The sequence below is a fragment of the Dama dama genome, chromosome 20 (genome assembly GCF_033118175.1).
Source record: "Dama dama isolate Ldn47 chromosome 20, ASM3311817v1, whole genome shotgun sequence".
NCBI lineage: Eukaryota > Metazoa > Chordata > Mammalia > Artiodactyla > Cervidae > Dama > Dama dama.
Window position 1 is genome coordinate 11,807,718 of NC_083700.1, and position 22,496 is coordinate 11,830,213.

General features: G+C 39.3%; 1 protein-coding gene across 1 annotated transcript; it reads left to right on the plus strand.

Moving 5' to 3' along the window:
• The first annotated feature begins 16,284 nt into the window (after nucleotides 1-16,284).
• Nucleotides 16,285-17,214, plus strand: LOC133040069 (olfactory receptor 10J5). The gene has a single exon (XM_061119814.1). It carries the CDS (start codon nucleotides 16,285-16,287, stop codon nucleotides 17,212-17,214), a length of 930 nt encoding a protein of 309 aa, XP_060975797.1.
• The last annotated feature ends 5,282 nt before the right edge of the window (nucleotides 17,215-22,496 follow it).

Genomic DNA, 22,496 nt, shown 5'->3' on the forward strand with positions numbered 1-22,496 from the left:
GAATTGGACAAATATGGACTCCAAGCAGAGCACTCTCATTTTCTAAATTTGGAAACTTAAGCAAACACTGAAACTTTTTCAACATTTAACTCCTCATATGTGTACAGTAATATAAGTTACCAACCTTTGTGGGGGTTTTAGTGGCCAGCAAATACACAGTGCTTTTTACAGAATAAGTTATTGAAAGTCATTATTATGGCATTTTCTGTTATTACAGTATTATCTCACAGTATAGTTATTTGTATATTCCTCTAGACACCCTTACAAAATCTTACAAAATATTCTATTTTATCCTTATCTCTGAGATCCCACCCATCATCTAGCACTTTGCTTCATATACATCTTAGGGACTTGTTAGATATTTGTTGAATTATAATGTTAACATAAATTTGTGGAATTATAATAAGTAAAGAGATAAAGGAAAAGATAGAAATTAGAGATATTGCTGTGAACTCATGGTTTTCACTGTGTGTGCTTGTGTGTGTATTTGCATTGCATGTTCCCAAGCTGTTTCCAATGCAAATGCCTGAAAACAGATCCAAAACTTCCTTTCTACATACTGCATATCAGTAAAAAGAACCAGTAATGCTTGGAGAAATGGTTAATTCTAGGTCTGAGGCAGGGAAACACAGAGTCTGGACTTTTATATTTAAAACCAGAAAGGAAGGAAATGATCAAAGAATAACATGAATGTGTCAAAAGGACACCAAAGTCAGCTTGAAGGCGATTCCACTGAACAAACTGAAAATAACTTAAGAATCAATATAAATTGTCAAAATAATTATAATATATTGCATAAACAATGTAAACAATGAATCTAAAATGATATAGATAAATAACTGATAAAGAATAGGAAAAGATATTTATCAAAAAATTATCAAAACTACCTCCCTGAAAAATATTTTATTAATTTAAAAGAGAAAGAGTACTTCAAAGTAGAGAATCTTGACTTATGCCACACTAAGCAATTCAACTGGGTATCATTAGAAGTGGGATAACTCAAAACCATGGGCTTCCTGATAGCATGAAGTGAGAAAACACAACATCACTTCTGTCCTGCCAAAGATCTGTAACCTGCTTCTAATCATGAGAAGATATTAGACAAATTAAACTTCAGAGACTTTTAATAAAATACCCGACTTGTAATCTTGGGAAATATCCAAGTTATGAAAGACAAGGGGTTGAGAGACAAGTCTGAGAGACTGTTCTAAACTAAAGAAGATTAACAATGCAGGCCAATAAATGCATAGCTTGATTCTGAGCTGGATTTATGTTTGGGACACCTGGCAAAACACTGGGTGGGATCCGAGGATTAGATGACAGTGAGTCGGTGTTGCTTTCCTGATTCAGGGGATGGCTTTGTGGTACGTGGGTGAATGTCCTTGTTTGTAGGGACTACTGAAGTATTTAAAGGTGATGAGCCCTGTCTCAAAAACTTACACTAATGGTTCGAGAAAAAGTTCTTTGTATTGCCCTTTCAACTTTTCTGTAAATTTGAGGAGAGGCAAGGAATTTTAAGAGACAGTGATATTTAGTCTTGCCTGGGAATACAGTTGCGCAGCAGTAAAAAGGAAAGTAAGAGAAATTATTTGGGACGTGGGAAAAATGGGGATGGATCTTTGTAGATTTTCTAGATGGACATGAGCATTGGGTGATCATCAACTCAGGAGATTAGCTTCTTTGGGAAATAATGTTCTTGATCAGGTGGAAGGAGAAGAGGTAAGTTTCAGTTCAGTTCAGTTCAGTTGCTCAGTCATGTCCAACTCTTTGAGACCCCATGAATCGCAGCACACCAGGCCTCCCTGTCCATTACAAACTCCCGGGGTTTACTCAAACTCATGTCCATTGAGTAAGTGATGCCATCCAGCCATCTCATCCTCTGTCGTCCCCTTCTCCTCCTGCCCCCAATCCCTCCCAGCATCAGGATTGAAGAATTGATGCTTTTGAACTGTGGTGTTGGAGAAGACTCATGAGAGTCCCTTGGATGGCAAGGAGATCCAACCAGTCCATCCTAAAGGAGGTCAGTCCTCTGTGTTCATTGGAAGGACTGATGCTGAAGCTGAAACTCCAATACTTTGGCCATCTGATGCGAAGAGTTGACTCATTGGAAAAGACATAAGTTTGGGGGGATCTAATTCTCCTCCTGTTCTTTCTTTTCTAAAATAAGTTATTCTTTCTCAGGCCCTTGGGCAAAAGCGTTAGTGGTTAGGAAGAATTGGAAGGGGTATGACATTTTACATTTTGGAAGGGGAAGCATTGGCATTGTGATATGCAGAACTGAAATCTGGGTCTAATTTCTGTTTCCTGCCAGTAAGTGTTGAGATGAGTGACAGTAGTTCTTGACTCCGTGTCTTTGTAATTTCATTGTGCTGTGTGATAGAATTTCCTTTTTCTTAGGAAACTTTCAAAGGAGTATTTAAGCCTGTAGGGGCATGATGTATCCAACTTACTCTCAACTCCTTTAGAGTTAGATTCAGATGAGGAAGATGGGGCAAAATATAAACAATTGGTGAGTCCAGGAAAGTGTATGTAGAGTTCCTTGTAGTATACTTGCAACTTTTCTATAAGTTTGAAATCTTCTTAAAAATCTCAAGTGTTGGGGGAATGGAAATCAGTAATGGTATCGCCTTTGTCAGACCTGAGAGAAACAAGCTAGGAGGGAGCAGAGATGTTGGAGATTGCTGTTGTTGTTTAGTCTCTAAGTCATGTCTGACTCTTTTGTGATCCCAAGGACTGTAGCCCACCAGGCTCCTCTGTCCATGGAACTCTCTAGGCAAGAATACTGCAGTGGGTTGCCATTTCCTCCTCCAGGGGATTTCCCAAACTAGGGATTGAACTCACATCTCCTGCTTGGCAGGTGGATTCTTTACCACTGAGCCACCAGGGAAGTCCAGTGTTGGAGATAACTGAGGATTAACTAAAGAATCTATGAATGTGTTTTGGATAACTTCTAAAGTCAAGAATTATGCAAGATATCAAGGTCACTGTAACCTCCGTAAACACAGTAAAAGGAAAAACTGAAACAAGAATTTACTGGATTTGAAACAATATAGAACAGGATTTGGAGCTATTAAAGAATTCCTTATTCTGACTTCCACTGAAATGCTCTGGAGGTTTGAGAATATATAACTGGATAGAAACTGGTGCCATAGTTAACATGAATGCTTGATCATGATCCTGGCATGTGTGTGTATTAAATTGGAGGTGTACATATCTAGTCTGATAGAATGAACTTATACCATAAGGTATAAGGAGGAAGTAAAAGTACATTAAAGCCTTTACACCGTTTTGTAATTTTCATGTAGGAAAGGAAGGAATAAGCATAGATCAGGTGGAAAAATTAAAACATTATTTGCCACAGTCTTGGAAGAGTCTTGAAGGATGCTCAGAGGAAAGGGATTAGGATCAGTCCAGAGGAGTGGGCATTGGGCAAAGATAGGGAACTATGGGTGTCTCAGCAGGTAAAGAATCCACTTGTAATGCAGAAGACAGGAGACCATGGGTTCAGTCCCCTGGAGGAGGAAATGGAAATGTACTCAGTATTCTTGCCTGAAAAATCCCATGGACAGAGGGACCTGGCGGGCTACAGTCCATGGGGACACAGAGTTGGACACAACTTAGCAACTAAACAGTAACAACAAAAGGGAACTCTGGATGCCAAGAACATGACATATTTGTTGGAAAGTCTCCCAGAAGGAGTCTAACTGCTAATACTCAGGCTAAGAAAATCTGTCTTGCTAAAATGGAAATGGAATTTATTAACAAATGACTGTCCTTGGGAAATACTGTTTATGTACTTAAGTGCCCTCTCTTGGAAGCACTATAGAGGCTAAACTCCCATCTTCTAAAGTCCACGATAGGGGCAGAGACACCATCTGAGAGGATGGCTTCAGGATCACAAAGCACCAGCCACTTGGAAAAAATAAAGTCCTCTTTTTAATAAGATCCCTTGACACCTGTCTGGAATCTGACTCTACTGGTTCCCTTGAGACACTCAGGAAATTCTGAGGAAAAGAGACCCTGGAGAACTGGGCTAGTCAACATGGCTTTTCCTTGGAGATTCTTCTCATGATGTCTGAGTTTATAGGTTTTCCTTCTCCTCCTCCTACAGACATAACTTTCAGGGCCAGTGTGCATGTCATGTGCCTCTTCTTCTCTAAGCTGCAGTCCTATCTAGAGAGAGAGAAAGTGATTGTAAGATCATAAAGCCCTGAAGAAGCACCAGGGTTTTTTGCTTTTGTAGATGCTTCAGATTAAGTTTGCAACGTGCTTGGGTTACCTGTACGTGTGTCTTAACTCAAGCAAGCTCTAGTCCCCTGTGCTCCTGCATCCTTTCTGGGCCAGGATCTGGAGTTCTGGGATAGGAAACTGCAAAGACATGCCAAATGGGCTCATGTCTTTAAAAAAAAAAAAAAAAAAAAACACGCCTGACAGATTCTTTCCCATCCTACGATCAAGTGTTTTTCTTTCTCTGGCTTCTTCAGATAGGTATAATAATCATAGATTTTTAAAGAGTCCCTGGCATCTTGAAATTTGTGTTTCAAGGTCTCTGGAGAGGAGGTCATAAAGTTTTTGTTTTTTTACAAGAATAATTCACATGCAATATTTTTGTGAGGTTGGCCAAAGTTGAATGTTTTAAATTCCTTCTCATTTCCTAACAGGTTCACTCCAATTTAAATAGCATACATGATTTGTTGTAAGTATCAATACATTCCGTAATAGTTTCTTTCCTGGTAAATGCAATTCTCTTTGCATCTTCAAGTTTTTTTCTCTTTTTCTATTTGGAATGTAATCTTCATGACTGAAACATTTGCTATTCTGTCTTTTCATTATATTCTACTGTTTCCCAGTGTTCTTATTTTCTAGAGGATAATCTAGAAATAATTTTGTCTTTCTCATCTTTCATTGTCTCACACTGTTTTCTTCTGTATTTGCTGACTTTTAAAAAATTCTTGGATGGTTTCTTCCTATCATAGAACCATACCAAGAAAAATTTTAAATGATTTGCCCAAGACCACATGCTTTTTGATTTTCTTTCTTTCTTTCTTTTTTTTTTTTTTCCAGCCACTCCATGTAGCATGTGGGATCTTAGTTCCCCAACAAGGGATTGAACCCATGCCCCCTGCACTGGCAAAATCTTAACCACTGGGTCATCAGGGAAGTCCCCAAGACCACATGTTATGACATTAAAAGATTCCATATCAGGTTCCAGACTCCCCAAGTCCCAGCTAATTCCCATGTTTCTTATATCATAGTGAGCCCCTAAAGAACTGTGGATCTAGCAGTGACAGATTTGCAGGTGTAGAATCTTATTTGTGGCCAAATGAGAATCTTTTTAAAAATCAACTTAGATGAGATATATTAGATTACATCCTATCGTACTATACAATATTATACAATGTGATAAACACCATGTTTACTGTAAATAATATAACAATATAGGTATACATTTTGGTGAATTTTGATAACTTCATGTGACTGTGCAACTGCCATCATAATCCCAAACATTCCCTTCATCCCTAAAAGTTCTCTAGTGTTCTTTTGCAGCCACTTCCCTAACAATTCTGGTAACCACCTCTTGCTTTATTTCAACTGTAGATTAAAATTATATTTTCTAGAGTGCCCTATAAATGGAATCACATTGTATCCACTCTTTTGTGTCTGACTTCTTTGGTTTAAGATAATGCTTGAAAGGATCAGTCATGTTGTTTGTATTAGTAATCTGTTCTTTTATTGCTGAGCAATATTTCATTGTATAGATACACCATAAAAGTTTGAGTGGTTTTCAGTTTTTGGCTTTTAGGAATAAGGCCCCTGGGATATTCATGTTTGCTTCTCTATATGGACACGTGTTTTCATTTCTCTTGTGTAAATACTTAGGAAAAATATTGAATCGTGGAGTATGTGTTTATCTTTCTAAAAATATGCCAAACTGTCTTACAAATCGATTATATTGTTTTATAAGAACACCATCAATATTTTAGAGTTCCAATTCTTTTGCTTCCTTGACAACATTAGGGGTTTCAAGTTTTTAATTTTAGCCACTTGAGTGGGCATGGAGTGGTATCTCATGGTGTTATTTTACATTTCTCTGGTGGCTAATGAGGCTATGATGTTGAGCATTCTTTTATGTACTTACTCACCATTTGTATATCTTCTTATGTAAAATATCTATTTAAATATTTTTCCAATTTAAAAAATGTCTCTTAGTATTGAGCTCTAAGAATTCTTTATGCATTTGAATACAAGTTTAGATATGTATATTGTGGATATTTTTTCCCAGTCTGTGGCTTTCCTTTTCATTTTTCTAACAATGTCTATTGAAGAATAGATGCTTTATTTTGATGAAGTTCAGTTTGTGATTTTGTCCTTTTATAGTTTATGCTTCTTTATTTTGTGTCTAGGACATTTTCTCATTCCAAGGTCATGATTTCATCACATACTTTTATCTAGAATTTTTGTTTTAACTTTTATATTTATGTCTCTGATTTACTTTGATTTTTTGGTATATGGCATGAGGTAAGATTTGAGGCTTTACTTTTTCTGTCTAGCTATCCAATTGTCTGTAATAGCTACATTTGTTGATAATACTATTATTAAGATATTTAAAAACTTTGTAAAAATGTTAACTGACCGTATATATGTGGATTATTTTTGATCTGTGTTTTGTTCCACTGATCTGTATGTCTGTCCTTATACCAATACTATGCTGCCTCGATTGCTGTAGTCTTTAATTGCAGTAGTGTAAGCTTTTAAACTTTTTTTGGAAATTGCTTTGGCTTTTGTAGTTCTTTGCATTTCCATATATGTTTTAGAATGGGAATAGGTTTTATTTCCTGACTAGAGGGTTTGGCACCCTAGTCTTATGAGGGTCATTGTGAATCCAGACATTGGGAGAGACAATAGATATTATTTAAGAAAGAATTCCACTGAATGCGATGATGAGGTACATGTGATTCCAAAATGCTGACCTTGGTTGACTGGAATAATGGTGAGGTCACTGAGAAAGACAGAAGTTAAGATGAAGAGTGCTTATGCTTAGTAGCTCAGCTGTATCTGACTCTTTGTGACCCCATGGACTGTAGCCTGCCAGACTCCTCTGTCCGTGGGATTCTCCAGGCAGAATACTGGAGTGGGTTGCCATTTCCTTCTCCAGGGGATCTTTCCAACCCAGGGATCAAACCCAGGTCTCCTGAATTTGCAGGCAGATTCTTTACCATCTGAACTACCAGGGAAGCTGAAGATGTAGAGGGTATGTCCCAAATATTAGAGGATAAATGTTTATTAGGTTTTGAAAAAATAAAATGTATTATGTCAGCAAGACCCATAAGTAGAAGAATCCAGAGGATTCTTTGAGGAAAAGAATGATGATAGAAGTAGAGATCTGAGAGCAATTAACAAAGAAATTATAACTAAAAAAATCTGAGGAGAGTGTGGAAAGAAAAAAGCAAAGGCCAAGGATTGACCAAGGAGTAGCATTTCCATTACGATATAGGTGGAATGAGCAGCTTCATGGGAGAGAACCAAATTAGTGCTGAGAAAAGAGAAAACTAGTGTGGTGTCATGGAAACTAAGGTCAGAGAATGTTTCCAGGAGGCACGGTTTTCAGAAGTGTAAAATGAATCAGAGGGAAAAGAGAAAGAGGAAAAAGCAAAGTCTGACACTTTTAGCAATGGAGACTTCTTTGACATTTGAGAGAACAGTTTTGTAGGAGTCACCATGATGGAATCAACTTTCAGGGAATTATGGCAGGTGGGAGAGAAAGTCTATTTCATAATTCTGAATAAGAAAAGAGGGAGAACAATGGAATGATCACTGTAGAGAACCACAAAATCAAATATACATTCTCCACACAGGTTGTGTACTCTGGCTTTTTGGTAGAGGGAACTAGTGCACTCTATTTCTTATAATTATATCAAATTCTGTGTTCACCAATTTTTAAATAATTGATAAGCCAATTCAGCTCCTAGCAGCTGGCAGACTCCTTTCTCCTCCTCAACTCTGATGCTTACATTCCCTTGTTGACAACTTGAATTGTCCTCCCCCTTTCTTACTACAGTGGAAACTAAACCGTGTTCTCCCAATTACCTGTCTCTCTTCCTGACTTCATTCTTAAAAAGGACTACTAGGGACAGCAAAAAACATTACTGCGGCAGGACTTGAGTGAACAATTTCAGTGGAGAGATCACAGCACAAATTGTCCTACAGTTCTTTTTTTTTTTTTTATTTTTTATTTTTTCCAGTGGGTTTTGTCATACATTGATATGAATCAGCCATGGATTTACATGTATTCCCAATCCCGATCCCCCCTCCCACCTCCCTCTCCACCCGATTCCTCTGGGTCTTCCCAGTGCACCAGGCCCGAGCACTTGTCTCGTGCATCCCACCTGGGCTGGTGATCTGTTTCACCATAGATAGTATACATGCTGTTCTTTTGAAATATCCCACCCTCACATTCTCCCACAAAGTTCAAAAGTCTGTTCTGTATTTCTGTGTCTCTTTTTCTGTTCTGCATATAGGGTTATCGTTATGACCTTTCTAAATTCCATATACATGTGTCAGTATGCTGTAATGTTCTTTATCTTTCTGGCTTACTTCACTCTGTATAAGGGGCTCCAGCTTCATCCATCTCATTAGGACTGGTTCAAATGAATTCTTTTTAATGGCTGAGTAATATTCCATGGTGTATATGTACCACAGCTTCCTTATCCATTCATCTGCTGATGGGCATCTAGGTTGCTTCCATGTCCTGGCTATTATAAACAGTGCTGCGATGAACATTGGGGTGCACGTGTCTCTTTCAGATCTGGTTTCCTCAGTGTGTATGCCCAGAAGTGGGATTGCTGGGTCATATGGCAGTTCTATGTCCAGTTTTTTAAGAAATCTCCACACTGTTTTCCATAGCGGCTGTACTAGTTTGCATTCCCACCAACAGTGTAAGAGGGTTCCCTTTTCTCCACACCCTCTCCAGCATTTATTGCTTGTAGACTTTTGGATAGCAGCCATCCTGACTGGCGTGTAATGGTACCTCATTGTGGTTTTGATTTGCATTTCTCTAATAATGAGTGATGTTGAGCATCTTTTCATGTGTTTGTTAGCCATCTGTATGTCTTCTTTGGAGAAATGTCTGTTTAGTTCTTTGGCCCATTTTTTGATTGGGTCATTTATTTTTCTGGAATTGAGCTTCAGGAGTTGCTTGTATATTTTTGAGATTAATCCTTTTTCTGTTTCTTCATTTGCTATTATTTTCTCCCAATCTGAGGGCTGTCTTTTCACCTTACTTATAGTTTCCTTTGTAGTGCAAAAGCTTTTAAGTTTCATTAGGTCCCATTTGTTTAGTTTTGCTTTTATTTCCAATATTCTGGGAGGTGGGTCATAGAGGATCTTGCTTTGATTTATGTCGGAGAGTGTTTTGCCTATGTTCTCCTCTAGGAGTTTTATAGTTTCTGGTCTTACATTTAGATCTTTAATCCATTTTGAGTTTATTTTTGTGTATGGTGTTAGAAAGTGTTCTAGTTTCATTCTTTTACAAGTGGTTGACCAGTTTTCCCAGCACCACTTGTTAAAGAGGTTGTCTTTTTTCCATTGTATATCCTTGCCTCCTTTGTCAAAGATAAGGTGTCCATAGGTTCGTGGATTTATCTCTGGGCTTTCTATTCTGTTCCATTGATCTATATTTCTGTCTTTGTGCCAGTACCATACTGTCTTGATGACTGTGGCTTTGTAGTAGAGTCTGAAGTCAGGCAGGTTGATTCCTCCAGTTCCATTCTTCTTTCTCAAGATTACTTTGGCTATTCGAGGTTTTTTGTATTTCCATACAAATTGTGAAATTCTTTGGTCTAGTTCTGTGAAAAATACCGTTGGTAGCTTGATAGGGATTGCATTGAATCTATAGACTGCTTTGGGTAGAATAGCCATTTTGACAATATTAATTCTTCCAATCCATGAACACGGTATGTTTCTCCATCTGTTTGTGTCCTCTTTGATTTCTTTCATCAGTGTTTTATAGTTTTCTATGTATAGGTCCTTTGTTTCTTTGGGTAGATATACTCCTAAGTATTTTATTCTTTTTGTTGCAATGGTGAATGGTATTGTTTCCTTAATTTCTCTGTCTGTTTTTTCATTGTTAGTATATAGGAATGCAAGGGATTTCTGTGTGTTAATTTTATATCCTGCAACTTTACTATATTCATTGATTAGCTCTAGTAATTTTCTGGTAGAATCTTTAGGGTTTTCTATGTAGAGGATCATGTCATCTGCAAACAGTGAGAGTTTCACTTCTTCTTTTCCTATCTGGATTCCTTTTACTTCTTTTTCTGCTCTGATTGCTGTGGCCAGCACTTCCAACACTATGTTGAATAGTAGTGGTGAGAGTGGGCACCCTTGTCTTGTTCCTGATTTCAGGGGAAATGCCTTCAATTTTTCACCATTGAGGGTGATGCTTGCTGTGGGTTTGTCATATATAGCTTTTATTATGTTGAGGTATGTTCCTTCTATTCCTGCTTTTTGGAGAGTTTTAATCATAAATGAGTGTTGAATTTTGTCAAAGGCTTTCTCTGCATCTATTGAGATAATCATATGGTTTTTATCTTTCAATTTGTTAATGTGGTGTATTACATTGATTGATTTGCGGATATTAAAGAATCCTTGCATTCCTGGGATAAAGCCCACTTGGTCATGGTGTATGATTTTTTTAATATGTTGTTGGATTCTGTTTGCTAGAATTTTGTTAAGGATTTTTGCATCTATGTTCATCAGTGATATTGGCCTGTAGTTTTCTTTTTTTTGTGGCATCTTTGTCTGGTTTTGGAATTAGGGTGATGGTGGCCTCGTAGAATGAGTTTGGAAGCTTACCTTCTTCTGCAATTTTCTGGAAGAGTTTGAGTAAGATAGGTGTTAGCTCTTCTCTAAATTTTTGGTAGAATTCAGCTGTGAAGCCATCTGGTCCTGGGCTTTTGTTTGCTGGAAGATTTTTGATGACAGTTTCGATTTCCTTGCTTGTGATGGGTCTGTTAAGATCTTCTATTTCTTCCTGGTTCAGTTTTGGAAAGTTATACTTTTCTAAGAATTTGTCCATTTCATCCAAGTTGTCCATTTTATTGGCATAGAGCTGCTGGTAGTAGTCTCTTATGATCCTTTGTATTTCAGTGTTGTCTGTTGTGATCTCTCCATTTTCATTTCTAATTTTGTTAATTTGGTTCTTCTCTCTTTGTTTCTTAATGAGTCTTGCTAATGGTTTGTCAATTTTGTTTATTTTTTCAAAAAACCAGCTTTTAGCTTTGTTGATTTTTGCTATGGTCTCTTTAGTTTCTTTTGCATTTATTTCTGCCCTGATTTTTAAGATTTCTTTCCTTCTGCTAACTCTGGGGTTCTTCATTTCTTCCTTCTCTAATTGCTTTAGGTGTAGAGTTAGGTTATTTAATTGGTTTTTTTCCTGTTTCTTGATGTAAGCCTGTAATGCTATGAACCTTCCCCTTAGCACTGCTTTTACAGTGTCCCATAGGTTTTGGGTTGTTGTGTTTTCATTTTCATTCATTTCTATACATATTTTGATTTCTTTTTTGATTTCTTCTATGATTTGTTGGTTATTCAGAAGCGTGTTATTTAGCCTCCATATGTTTGAAGTTTTAACAATTTTTTCCCTGTAATTGAGATCTAATCTTACTGCACTGTGGTCAGAAAAGATGACTGGAATGATTTCAATTTTTTTGAATTTTCCAAGACCAGATTTATGGCCCAGGATGTGATCTATTCTGGAGAATGTTCCGTGTGCACTTGAGAAAAAGGTGAAGTTGATTGTTTTGGGGTGAAATGTCCTATAGATATCAATTAGGTCTAGCTGGTCCATTGTGTCATTTAAGGTTTGTGTTTCCTTGTTAATTTTCTGTTTAGTTGATCTATCCATAGTTGTGAGTGGGGTATTAAAGTCTCCCACTATTATTGTGTTACTATTAATTTCCTCTTTCATACTTGTTAGCGTTTGCCGTACATATTGCGGTGCTCCTATGTTGGGTGCATATATATTTATAATTGTTATATCTTCTTTTTTGATTGATCCTTTGATCATTATGTAGTGTCCTTCTTTGTCTCTTTTCACTTCCTTTATTTGAAAGTCTATTTTATCTGATATGAGTATTGCGACTCCTGCTTTCTTTTGGTCTCCGTTTGCATGAAATATTTTTTTCCATCCCTTCACTTTTAGTCTGTATGTGTCTCTTGTTTTGAGGTGGGTCTCTTGTAGACAGCATATATAGGGGTCTTGTTTTTGTATCCATTCAGCCAATCTTTGTCTTTTGGTTGGGGCATTCAACCCATTTACATTTAGGGTAATTATTGATAGGTGTGGTCCTGTTGCCATTTACTTTGTTGTTTTGGGTTCACATTTATAAAACCTTTCTGCATTTCCTGTCTAGAGAAGATCCTTTAGCATTTGTTGAAGAGCTGGTTTGGTGGTGCTGAATTCTCTCAGCTTTTGCTTATCTGTAAAGCTTTTGAATTCTCCTTCATATCTGAATGAGATCCTTGCTGGATACAGTAATCTAGGTTGTAGGTTATTCTCTTTCATTAGTTTCAGTACGTCCTGCCATTCCCTTCTGGCCTGGAGGGTTTCTATTGATAGATCAGCTGTTATCCTTATGGGAATCCCTTTGTGTGTTATTTGTTGTTTTTCCCTTGCTGCTTTTAATATTTGTTCTTTGTGTTTGATCTTTGTTAATTTGATTAATATGTGTCTTGGGGTGTTTCGCCTTGGGTTTATCCTGTTTGGGACTCTCTGGGTTTCTTGGATTTGGGTGGCTATTTCCTTTCCCATTTTAGGGAAGTTTTCAGCTATTATCTCCTCGAGTATTTTCTCATGGCCCTTATTTTTGTCTTCTTCTTCTGGAACTCCTATGATTCGAATGTTGGGGCGTTTCACAGTGTCCCAGAGGTCCCTGAGGTTGTCCTCATTTCTTTTGATCCTTTTTTCTTTTTTCCTCTCTGCTTCATTTATTTCCACCATTTTATCTTCTACCTCACTTATCCTATCTTCTGCCTCCGTTATTCTACTCTTGGTTCCCTCCAAAGTGTTTTTGATCTCATTCATTGCATTATTCATTTGTAATTGACTCTTTTTTATTTCTTCTAGGTCTTTATAAAACAGTTCTTGAATCTTTTCAATCTTTGTTTCCAGGCTATTTATCTGTAACTCCATTTTGTTTTCAAGATTTTGGATCATTTTTATTATCATTATTCTAAATTCTTTTTCAGGTAGATTCCCTATCTCCTCCTCTTTTGTTTGACTTGGTGGGCATTTTTCATGTTCCTTTACCTGTTGGGTATTTCTTTGCCTTTTCATCTTGTTTAGATTGCTGTATCTGGAGTGGGCTTTCTGTATTCTGGAGGTCTGTGGTTCCTTTTTGTTGTGGAGGATTAACCCAGTGGATGGGGTTAGACGATTGGCTTGTCAAGGTTTCCTGGTTAGGGAAGCTTGCATCAGTGTTCTGGTGCGTGGAACTTGATTTCTACTCTTTGGAGAGCAATGGAGTGCCCAGTAATGAGTTTTGAGATGGGTCTATGTGTTAGGTGTGACCTTGGGCAGCCTGTATGTTGATGTTCAGGGCTATGTTCCTGCGTTGCTGGAGAATTTGCGTGGTATGTCTTGCTCTAAAACTTATTGGCTCTTGTGTGGTGGTTGGTTTCAGTGTAGGTATGGAGGCTTTTGGACAGTCACTTATCACTTAAAGTTCCTTGTAGTCAGGAGTTTTCTGGTGTTCTCAGGTTTTGGGCTTAAGTCTCCTGCCTCTGGATTTCAGTTTTATTCTTCCTGTAGTCTCAGGACTTCTCCAACTATGCAGCCCTGATAAGAAAACTTCTAGGTTAATGGCTAAAAGATTCTCCCCCGTTAGGGACACCCAGAGAGGTTCACAGAGTCACATGAAGAAGAGGAGAGGGAGGAGGGAGATAGAGATGAACAGGAGGAGAAAAAGGGGGACTCAAGAGGAGAGAGACAGATCTACACAGCTGTCTGTTCCCAGAGTGTTCTCCGTAGGCCAGACACCCACAAAGATTCACAGAATTGGATTGGGAAGAGAAGGGGAAAGGAGGAAATAGAGGTGTTCTGAGGTAGAAAACAGAGAGTCAAGATTGGGAGAAAATAATCTTCGGTTTAAAAATAGGGCTTCTCTTCTTCTTCTTTTTTTTTTTTGTAAGGTTATAGTGTATTGAAAATGAAAATTAAGGAGCAGTAGAGAAGTACTAGAGGACTTTAAAAGAAATAAGAGAAAAAGAAAAATAGAAAATAGAAGAGAAAAAGGAAAGAAAAAAAAGAAAAAAAAAAGAAAGAAAAAGAAAGAAAAAGAAAAAAAAGAAAAAAAAAAAAAGGAAAAAAAAATTTTTTTTTCCCCCTAATTAAAAAATCGTAAAAGTCTATGGAAATGAAAGTTAAGGAGTAATGGGGGAGTAATAGGGGATTTTAAAGGAAAATAAAAGAGAAAAAATAAAAAAGAAAAAAGAAAAAAAGAAAAAAAAATTAAAAAAAGAGAAAAAAGTAAAATTATATCTAGGAGTTTCTCTGGAGCTGTTGCGGTCAGTGTGGGTTCGGCTCAGTTTCAGATAGCTCCTCGTTCCAGCTTATGCTTCTCGATATCTACAGGCCCCTTCCGGTGTAGTCAATGTTTCCTAGAGGGATTTTAATCTGTTGCACCAGTCCCTTCTGAAGCGGTTCCCTTTGTTTATTTGGCTTCTGTTTGCCGGTCTCTTCAGAGCCTCATTTCCGCCCTGACACAGGCGGGCGGAGGTGGACTCTTATTCAGGTAGCTAGTTCCGTCGCTCTGCGGGGAGGGGCCGGCGCCGCGGGGCTTGCGCCGCGGGGATGGGCTGGGGCTGCCAGGAGGGGCTGACGCTGCTCTCTCCTCTGCGCTGCTCAGGCTCCCGGCTGTTCTATATGGAACGCGCCCCGCGCTGCGCGAGGTTCCAGCCCTCGGGTGTTCCACAAAAGCGCGGAGGGAAAAGCTGAGCCTGCTCTCAGTGCCTTCCCCGTCAGAGCGGTCCAGGCAGCCAGGGGCTTGGTGGGCGCACCCCCACCAGGTGTGGCGCGCCCACTCCCTTCCGCGGACCCAGTCTCAGTTTCCGCTGGCGCCAGTCGGGTGCGCGCGCCTTCTGCCCTCCGCGTCCCCAGCCCCAGTCCTGCCCGCGCCGGTCGGGTGCCTGCGCCCTGTGTCTCGCCGCGACCTTCCCCTCCCCCCTGCCTCCTGCCTCCGGCGGGGCTGGGCCGGTCCGCAGCCTGCGAGCTCCTCTCTGGACCCTCTCGGTCTCTTTGTTCTGCGAACGGCCGGCAGTGTGTTCGGGCCGGCTAATTTACTCTCTCTCCTTTGGTCTCCCACAGTTCAAGTTGGCAACTCACAGAAGCTCCCTCCGATTGTCCTCAGGGCACTCAGGCCCGGACCCTACCCCAAGCAATGCCGCCTAAGAGCTCCCGGGACGGATCTCCGTCCTTAGCTCTTTTGTCTCACTTTTTATCTTTTATATTTTGTCCTACCTCCTTTCGAAGACAATGGGCTGCTTTTCTGGGCGCCTGATGACCTCAGCTAGCGATCAGAAGTTGTTTTGCGAAGTTTGCTCTGTGTTCAGCTATTCTTTTGATGAATTTGTAGGAGAGAAAGTGGTCTCCCCGTCCTACTCCTCCGCCATCTTGGCTCCTCCTGTCCTACAGTTCTTTGAGGGTATAATGACATGTTTGGACCACATTCTTCCTCTGAATTGAGGTTTCTAGATTTGAAACTCAACTGAAATACTGTGTAAAAGTTATTGGTGGCCCTGTCACCAGATCCAGTGAAGACTGATCAAAGTTCATCTTTCAGATTACTTCCTTCTGCTATATCATTGCCCCTCAAAACTCTCATCTTTGTCATTTTCTTGACCTGCACTTCATTAGTAAGCCTCTTGTTCCTAGAGTTTGTTTTAAGTGGTAGACATTTTTACTGATTGAGACACAGGGCATTACTCTTTCTTGGCTCTCTTCCTTTTCCCAACATCAGTGCTGTGAGCATTTGCTCAGAAGTCTCCATGCACAGGGGACGTTTGTACCTAGTGATTGTGTTTACATGTATAAACCCCAAAGAGGCAACCACAGTTTTCTCTTTCTATTCAGGGGTCATATACATGAGCTTGTTGGTCACAAAGGGGGAACTAGGATCACTCAATTCAGCTATCATTGTCCCGTACTATGAAGACCAGTTGCTGATGGGAATTTTCCCCTTGATATGACAGCCTGTATCTGTTGCTTTAGGACACTGATATAGCAGAATGCAGAGAAAGAACTTCACAGAAGTGGCAGAATTCATCTTCTTGGGATTCTCCATCTTTGGAAATCACCAGATAACCCTCTTTGTGGTTTTCCTCACCGCCCACATTTTCACTCTGACTGGGAACATCATCGTCGTGACTGTCATCTGCATTGACCGTCACCTCCACAGCCCAATGTACTTCTTTCTGAGCATGCTCTCTAGCTCAGAGACGGTGTACACACTGGTCATCATCCCACGCATGCTTTCTGGTCTCATTGTTTATAACCAGCCTATCTCTTTGGGAAGCTGTGCAACTCAGATGTTCTTTTTTGTCATCTTGGCTGCTAATAATTGCTTCTTGCTCACAGTAATGGGCTATGACCATTATGTGGCCATCTGCAAGCCCCTGAGGTACACAGTCCTCATGAACAAAGGAGTGTGTGCTAGGTTAGTCTGTGGGTCCTTTGGCACTGGTCTTGCTATGGCAGTTCTCCATGTAACGGCCATGTTCAACTTGTCCTTCTGTGGCACCGCGGTGGACCACTTCTTCTGTGACATTTACCCAGTCATGAAACTTTCTTGTACTGATACCACTATCAATGAGATCATCAATTATGGTGTAAGTTCGTTTGTGATTATTGTGCCTGTTGTCCTGGTCTTCGCCTCCTACATCCTCATCATCTCTTCCATCCTTAAGATACCCTCAGCCGAGGGCCGGAAGAAGACCTTTGCCACATGTGCCTCTCGCCTCACTGTGGTCGTTGTCCACTACGGCTGTGCCACCATTGCCTACCTCAAGGCCAAGTCAGAAAATGCAATTGAAAAAGATCTTCTTCTCTCTGTGACCTACACCATCATCACTCCCATGCTGAATCCTGTTGTTTACAGTCTTAGGAACAAGGAGGTCAAGGATGCCCTGCGTAGAGCTGTGGGCAGAAACATTTCTTAACAGATTGAATTGTTTTGTCAGGAGACCTTTGGCTCAGTGTCATGTGTCTACTCACAAACATGCCACGATACACAAGTTCATCAAATACAATGTTTGTGGAAAATAATGTCAAAGAGTTGAAATGTTTTTCTTTCTCATGCTCGAGGGGCAAAGCAGAAAGCCAGGTTTTCGCTCTGATGAATTTTGTTACCCGATACAAGAATCATTCCAAGCCAGAGTAAGACTGCTTGTTTCTGTGCCTGAGGAGTTCTGTTTGGAGACCTCTTTTGGCCTTCATTTTACCTGGCTCCTCTCCGACAGTCAGACCCTTGATGTAGTCTGGTAAGGAGATGTGAGAAGAGACAGCTGGAACAGATGTGGAAGAGGTCTTAGGAAATGAAGCAGCAGAGACAGCCCAAGGATGGCTTTCATTCTCAGAAGCTAAATCACTTGCCCTGTAGCAGTCATTTCAGAAAGGGTTTTCTTAACTCCTGCTGATTGAAAAATGAACAGCCTCAGAAAAGGGTAGCAGTTCTTTTTTTTTTTTTTTCATAAGAGAGAAGTAGGTTTTATTAATCTAAAGGCTTTTTTTTTGCCAAAATAAAATATAAGCATTTACAAATTTCATAAAAGTACTCTACAGTATTAAAAATGAAAATATAATAACACAAGGAAAGGACATTAAAAATATAGTAATCAGGAGAGTATTGACATAAAGACAGAAAACATTAATGGCATAAACTAGAGTCCAGAAAGAAACCTGTACCTATATGGTTAACTGTTTTCTTTTTCTTATTTTTTTTTTTTTAAGAAACAAAGGCAATTCAGTGGAGAATGGAAAGTGTTTTATCAATTCATGCTGGAACAACTGGAAGTCTATGTGCAAAAACACCAGTTATGATCCACCTCTTGCACTTTATACAAAACTGACTCAAAAATATGGTAGAATTAAATGTAAAATCTAAAATTACAGAACTTTTAAGAGAAAATATTTGTGTCTTTATGCTAGGCAAAGATTTCTTTTTTTGTATGGCACCAAAACCACAGTTCATAAAAGATAAAAAAGATAAATAACCTCATCAAAATTAAGAATTTCTACCACTCAGAACATACTACTAAGATGAGAAGACAACAACTTAGAAAACATTTGCATTTCACAAATGTGAAAAGGGATTGGATCTGAAATATATAAAGAGCACTACAAAAAAAAAAAAAAGCACTCAAAAGAAAGCAAACAAACCCAGTTATAAATGGATCATAGCTTTGAACATATATTTCATTAAAAATTAATTAATGGCAAATAAGTACATTAGAACATGTTCAATATTAGCCATTAGGGAAATGCAGATTAAAATCACAATGAGGTACCACCACACATATTAGCATATGTAAAATAAAAATAAGGATGACAAACATTATGATATGGAATAAATTTTGTGAAGGATATTGTTTTTAGGGATGTCAAAGTATCAGTCAGTTCAGTTCAGTTGTTCAATTGTGTCTGACTCTTTGTGAACCCACAGACTGCAGCATGCCAGTCTTCCCTCTCCATCACCAACTCCTGGAGCTTGCTCAAACTAATGTCCATTGAGTCAGTGATGCCATCCAACAGTCTCATCCTCTGTCGTCCCTTTCTCCTCCTGCCTTCAAACTTTCCCAGCATCAGGATCTTTTCCAATGAGTCAGTTCTTTGCATCAGGTGGCCAAAGTATTCATCTTTAGCATCAGTCCTTCCAGTGAATTTTCAGGGCTGATTTCCCTTAGGATTGACTGGTTTGATCTCTGTGATCCAAGGGACTCTCAAGAGTCTTCTCCAACACCACAGCTCAAAGCATCAGTTCTTTGACTCCCAGCTTTCTTTATGGTCCAGCTGTCATATCCATGCATGACTACTGGAAAAACCATAGCTTTGACTAGATGGACCTTTGTTGGCAAAGTAATGTCTCTGCTTTTTAATATGCTGTCTAGGTTGGTCATAGCTTTTCTTCCAAGGAACAAATGCCTTTTAATATCATGGCTGCAGTCACAATCTGCAGTGATTTTGGAGTTCCAAAAAATAAAGTCTGCCACTGTTTCCCCATCTATTTGCCATGAAGTGATGGGACTGGATGCCATGACCTTAGTTTTTTGAATGTTGAGTTTTAAGCCATCTTTTTCACACTCCTCTTTCACTTTCATCAAGAGGCTCTATGTTAATATAAAAATATACTTGGAACTAATAAGGTCAATGCATTAGAAATATCTTTCACATATAATTATACATAATTATGTATTCAATTGACTGATTCCTGTTATAATAACTTAAACATCCTGTTGGTATAGTGAAGAATAGTTGTCACAGATAAAGAATAACTAAACAGTAGTAACTGATTGCTGAATAATGACTTCATTCTCATCTTGTCACTTATTATTATCCAGCCATGTTAGTTCCTTGGCTCCTATTCATTTCTATGTGTCTCTCTTCCTTATTCGAAATCAAAGCAAAAATCTCTCTTGTTCCCTAGAGGCTAAACTGGGAGAGAACATATTGGTGGCTCTTCTCTTTAACTGTACTTTTATCCAGATGCACTTTTTATAAAGAGTCTTCTCTGTTCAACCTATGGAAGCCTTTCAGATTTCATACTTCTATTTAGTAGCTGAAGTGGCATTGAAGTAGTTGTCTTAGATATTGGCTGTTCTAAGGCAAACACCATTGGAATTCACTTTTCTCAGAAAATAGTGCAGACTTCATCCTTCTCTCAATACTAATGTATAGAAAAATCAGCATCTTTGTGTTACATTATTTTATATCCTCAATGATTAAAGTTGTAAGAATATTTTTTTTTGTGCATCTTATTACTAGTTTATTTCTGCTGTGAGGCAGATATGAAGAAACACTGATATGGAAACATGTCTTTTTGCACACTCCTGTTGTGATTTCATCCCAGGTCACTTCCTGCGCCTTACTTTCCAGTTCTGTTTCTCTGTTCTGAACTATACAAATAGTAGTATTGCATCTTCTGTATGACTGTAATTTACTCTCTGTTCCATAGGTCTCAATGTGAGGAGATCAGCGGGGCTGGGATTCCTTGTCCAGTGTCCTTCGTGGCAGGCTCTCATAATGGGATGACATCATAGCTGACATCAGAGTCTCGATGGTAACCATCACTGGTGTCCCTCTAGAATAGGTTTCTCAACCTGAGGTTCATAGTGCCTTCAGGAGTAGTGTTATAAGGGCTTCAGGGGACTTTTGAACTTTATGGAATTATTTACTAAATGTTGTGCTCAAGTGTGAATGTGCCTTTTCTACCATATTCTCAAAGAATTTTCTCTGATATATTTCTTCCCTCAAATCCTAGCAGAGACATACTGCAGAATCCAACTTCCCTCTTTTATAGACCATTTGCTTCCATAATTTTCTTAAACTCTTTTGGAGACGCATTCTTTAACCCCGTTTATTTTTGTCTATGTGGGCACTGCTATTTTTCATTACGCTGGGGGAATGGAACGTGTAAGTGGTTCTCACCTGGGAGGCTGAGGGGTAATGGAGGGTAAATAGATAATCTGAAGGCACACGTGGATATATTGAGAGGCTTGCAGTTCAAGATGGTGGAGTAGAAGGACAGGACGACACTGGAACCCACCAAAACAAGGCACCACACCTCCAAAGACAAAGAAGAGGTCACAGCGAGATGACAGGAGGGGTGCAATCATGATAAAATCAAATCCCATACCCGCTGGGTGGGTGACCCACAGACTGAAGAATAATAAAACCAAAGAAGTTCTCTCATTATTGTGAAGGTTCTGAACCCCACATCAGTCTTCCCAGCCTAGGGATCCAACAAAGGGACTGGGAATCCTAAGGGAATCTGGCCTTGAGGGCCAGCAGGATTTGATTATATACCTTCCAGAGGACTGGGGGAACAGCGACTCCAGCCTTGGAGGGCACAGACAAAATTTTGCATGCACCAAGACTCAGAGGAGAGAAGCAAAGATCCCACAGGAGACTGAACCAAAACTACCTCCTAGTGTTGGAGGGCCTTCTGTGGAGGTGTGGGTCGGCAGGAGCTCACCCAGGGATGGGGGCACTGGAAGTTCCCCCTTGGCATAAACCCTTTTAGAGTTTCCCATTAATCCTACTATGGAGCCCATAGACCCCAGGGCTGGGTCACCTCAGGCCAAAAACTACAGGGAGGCAGTGCAACCATTAGCAGATAATTGGACTAAATCTTTACTGAGCAAGGCCCTGCCCACCAAAGCAAGACCTAGTTTGTCCCCTCACCATTCCCTCCCATCAAGAAGCTTTCACAAGCCTCTTCTCTTCATCCATCAGAGGGCAGATAGAAGAAGCAAGAAGCAGCACAACCTCACAGCAGTTAAAACAAAAACCATACTACAGAAAGTTAATCATGATGAAAAAGCAGAGTTATATCCCAGATGAAGGGACAAGAAAAAATCCCAAAAAAAAAACAACTAAATGAAATGAAGATAGCCACCTTCCAGAAAAAGAATTCAGAATAATAGTGAATATGATCCAGGATTTTGGGAAAAGAATGGAGGCAAAGATTGAGAAGATGCAAGAAATGTTTACCAAAGACCTACAAGAACTAAAGAACAAACAAAGATGAATAATACATTAGAAGGAATCTATAGCAGAATAATTGAGGCAGAAGAACAGATAAATGACCTGGAGGACAGAATGGTGGAATAGAATAGAATAGAATAGAATATAGGAAATATTCTAGAAGTATTCCTAGAATATAGGGAATATATTCTGCCACAGAATAGAATATAGGGAAAAGAATGAAAAGAAATGAAGACAGCCTAGGAGACTTCTGGGACAACATTAAACTAATCAACATTCACACTATAGAGGCTCCAGAAGGAGAAGACAGAGAGAAAATTTGGAAGAGCTAATAGCTGAAAACTTCCCTAATGTGGGAAAGGAAATAGTCAACCAAGTCCAGGAAGCACAGAGAGTCCCAGGCAGGATAAACCCAAGGAGGAACACACTGAGACACATAGTAATCAAACTGACAAAAATTAAAGACAGAGATAAAATATTAAAAGCAACAAGAGAAAAATGACAAATAACATACAAGGGAACTCTCATCCAGACCATCAGCTGATTTCTCAACAGAAACTCTACAAGTCAGAAGGGAATGGCATGGTATATTTAAAGTGATGAAAGGGAAGAAGCTGCAACCAAGAATACTCTACCAATCAAGACTCTCCTTCAGATTTGATAGAGAAATAAAAAACTTTCCAGACAAAGGTTAAGAGAATTCAGCAACACCAAACCAGCTTTTAAACAAATGCTAATG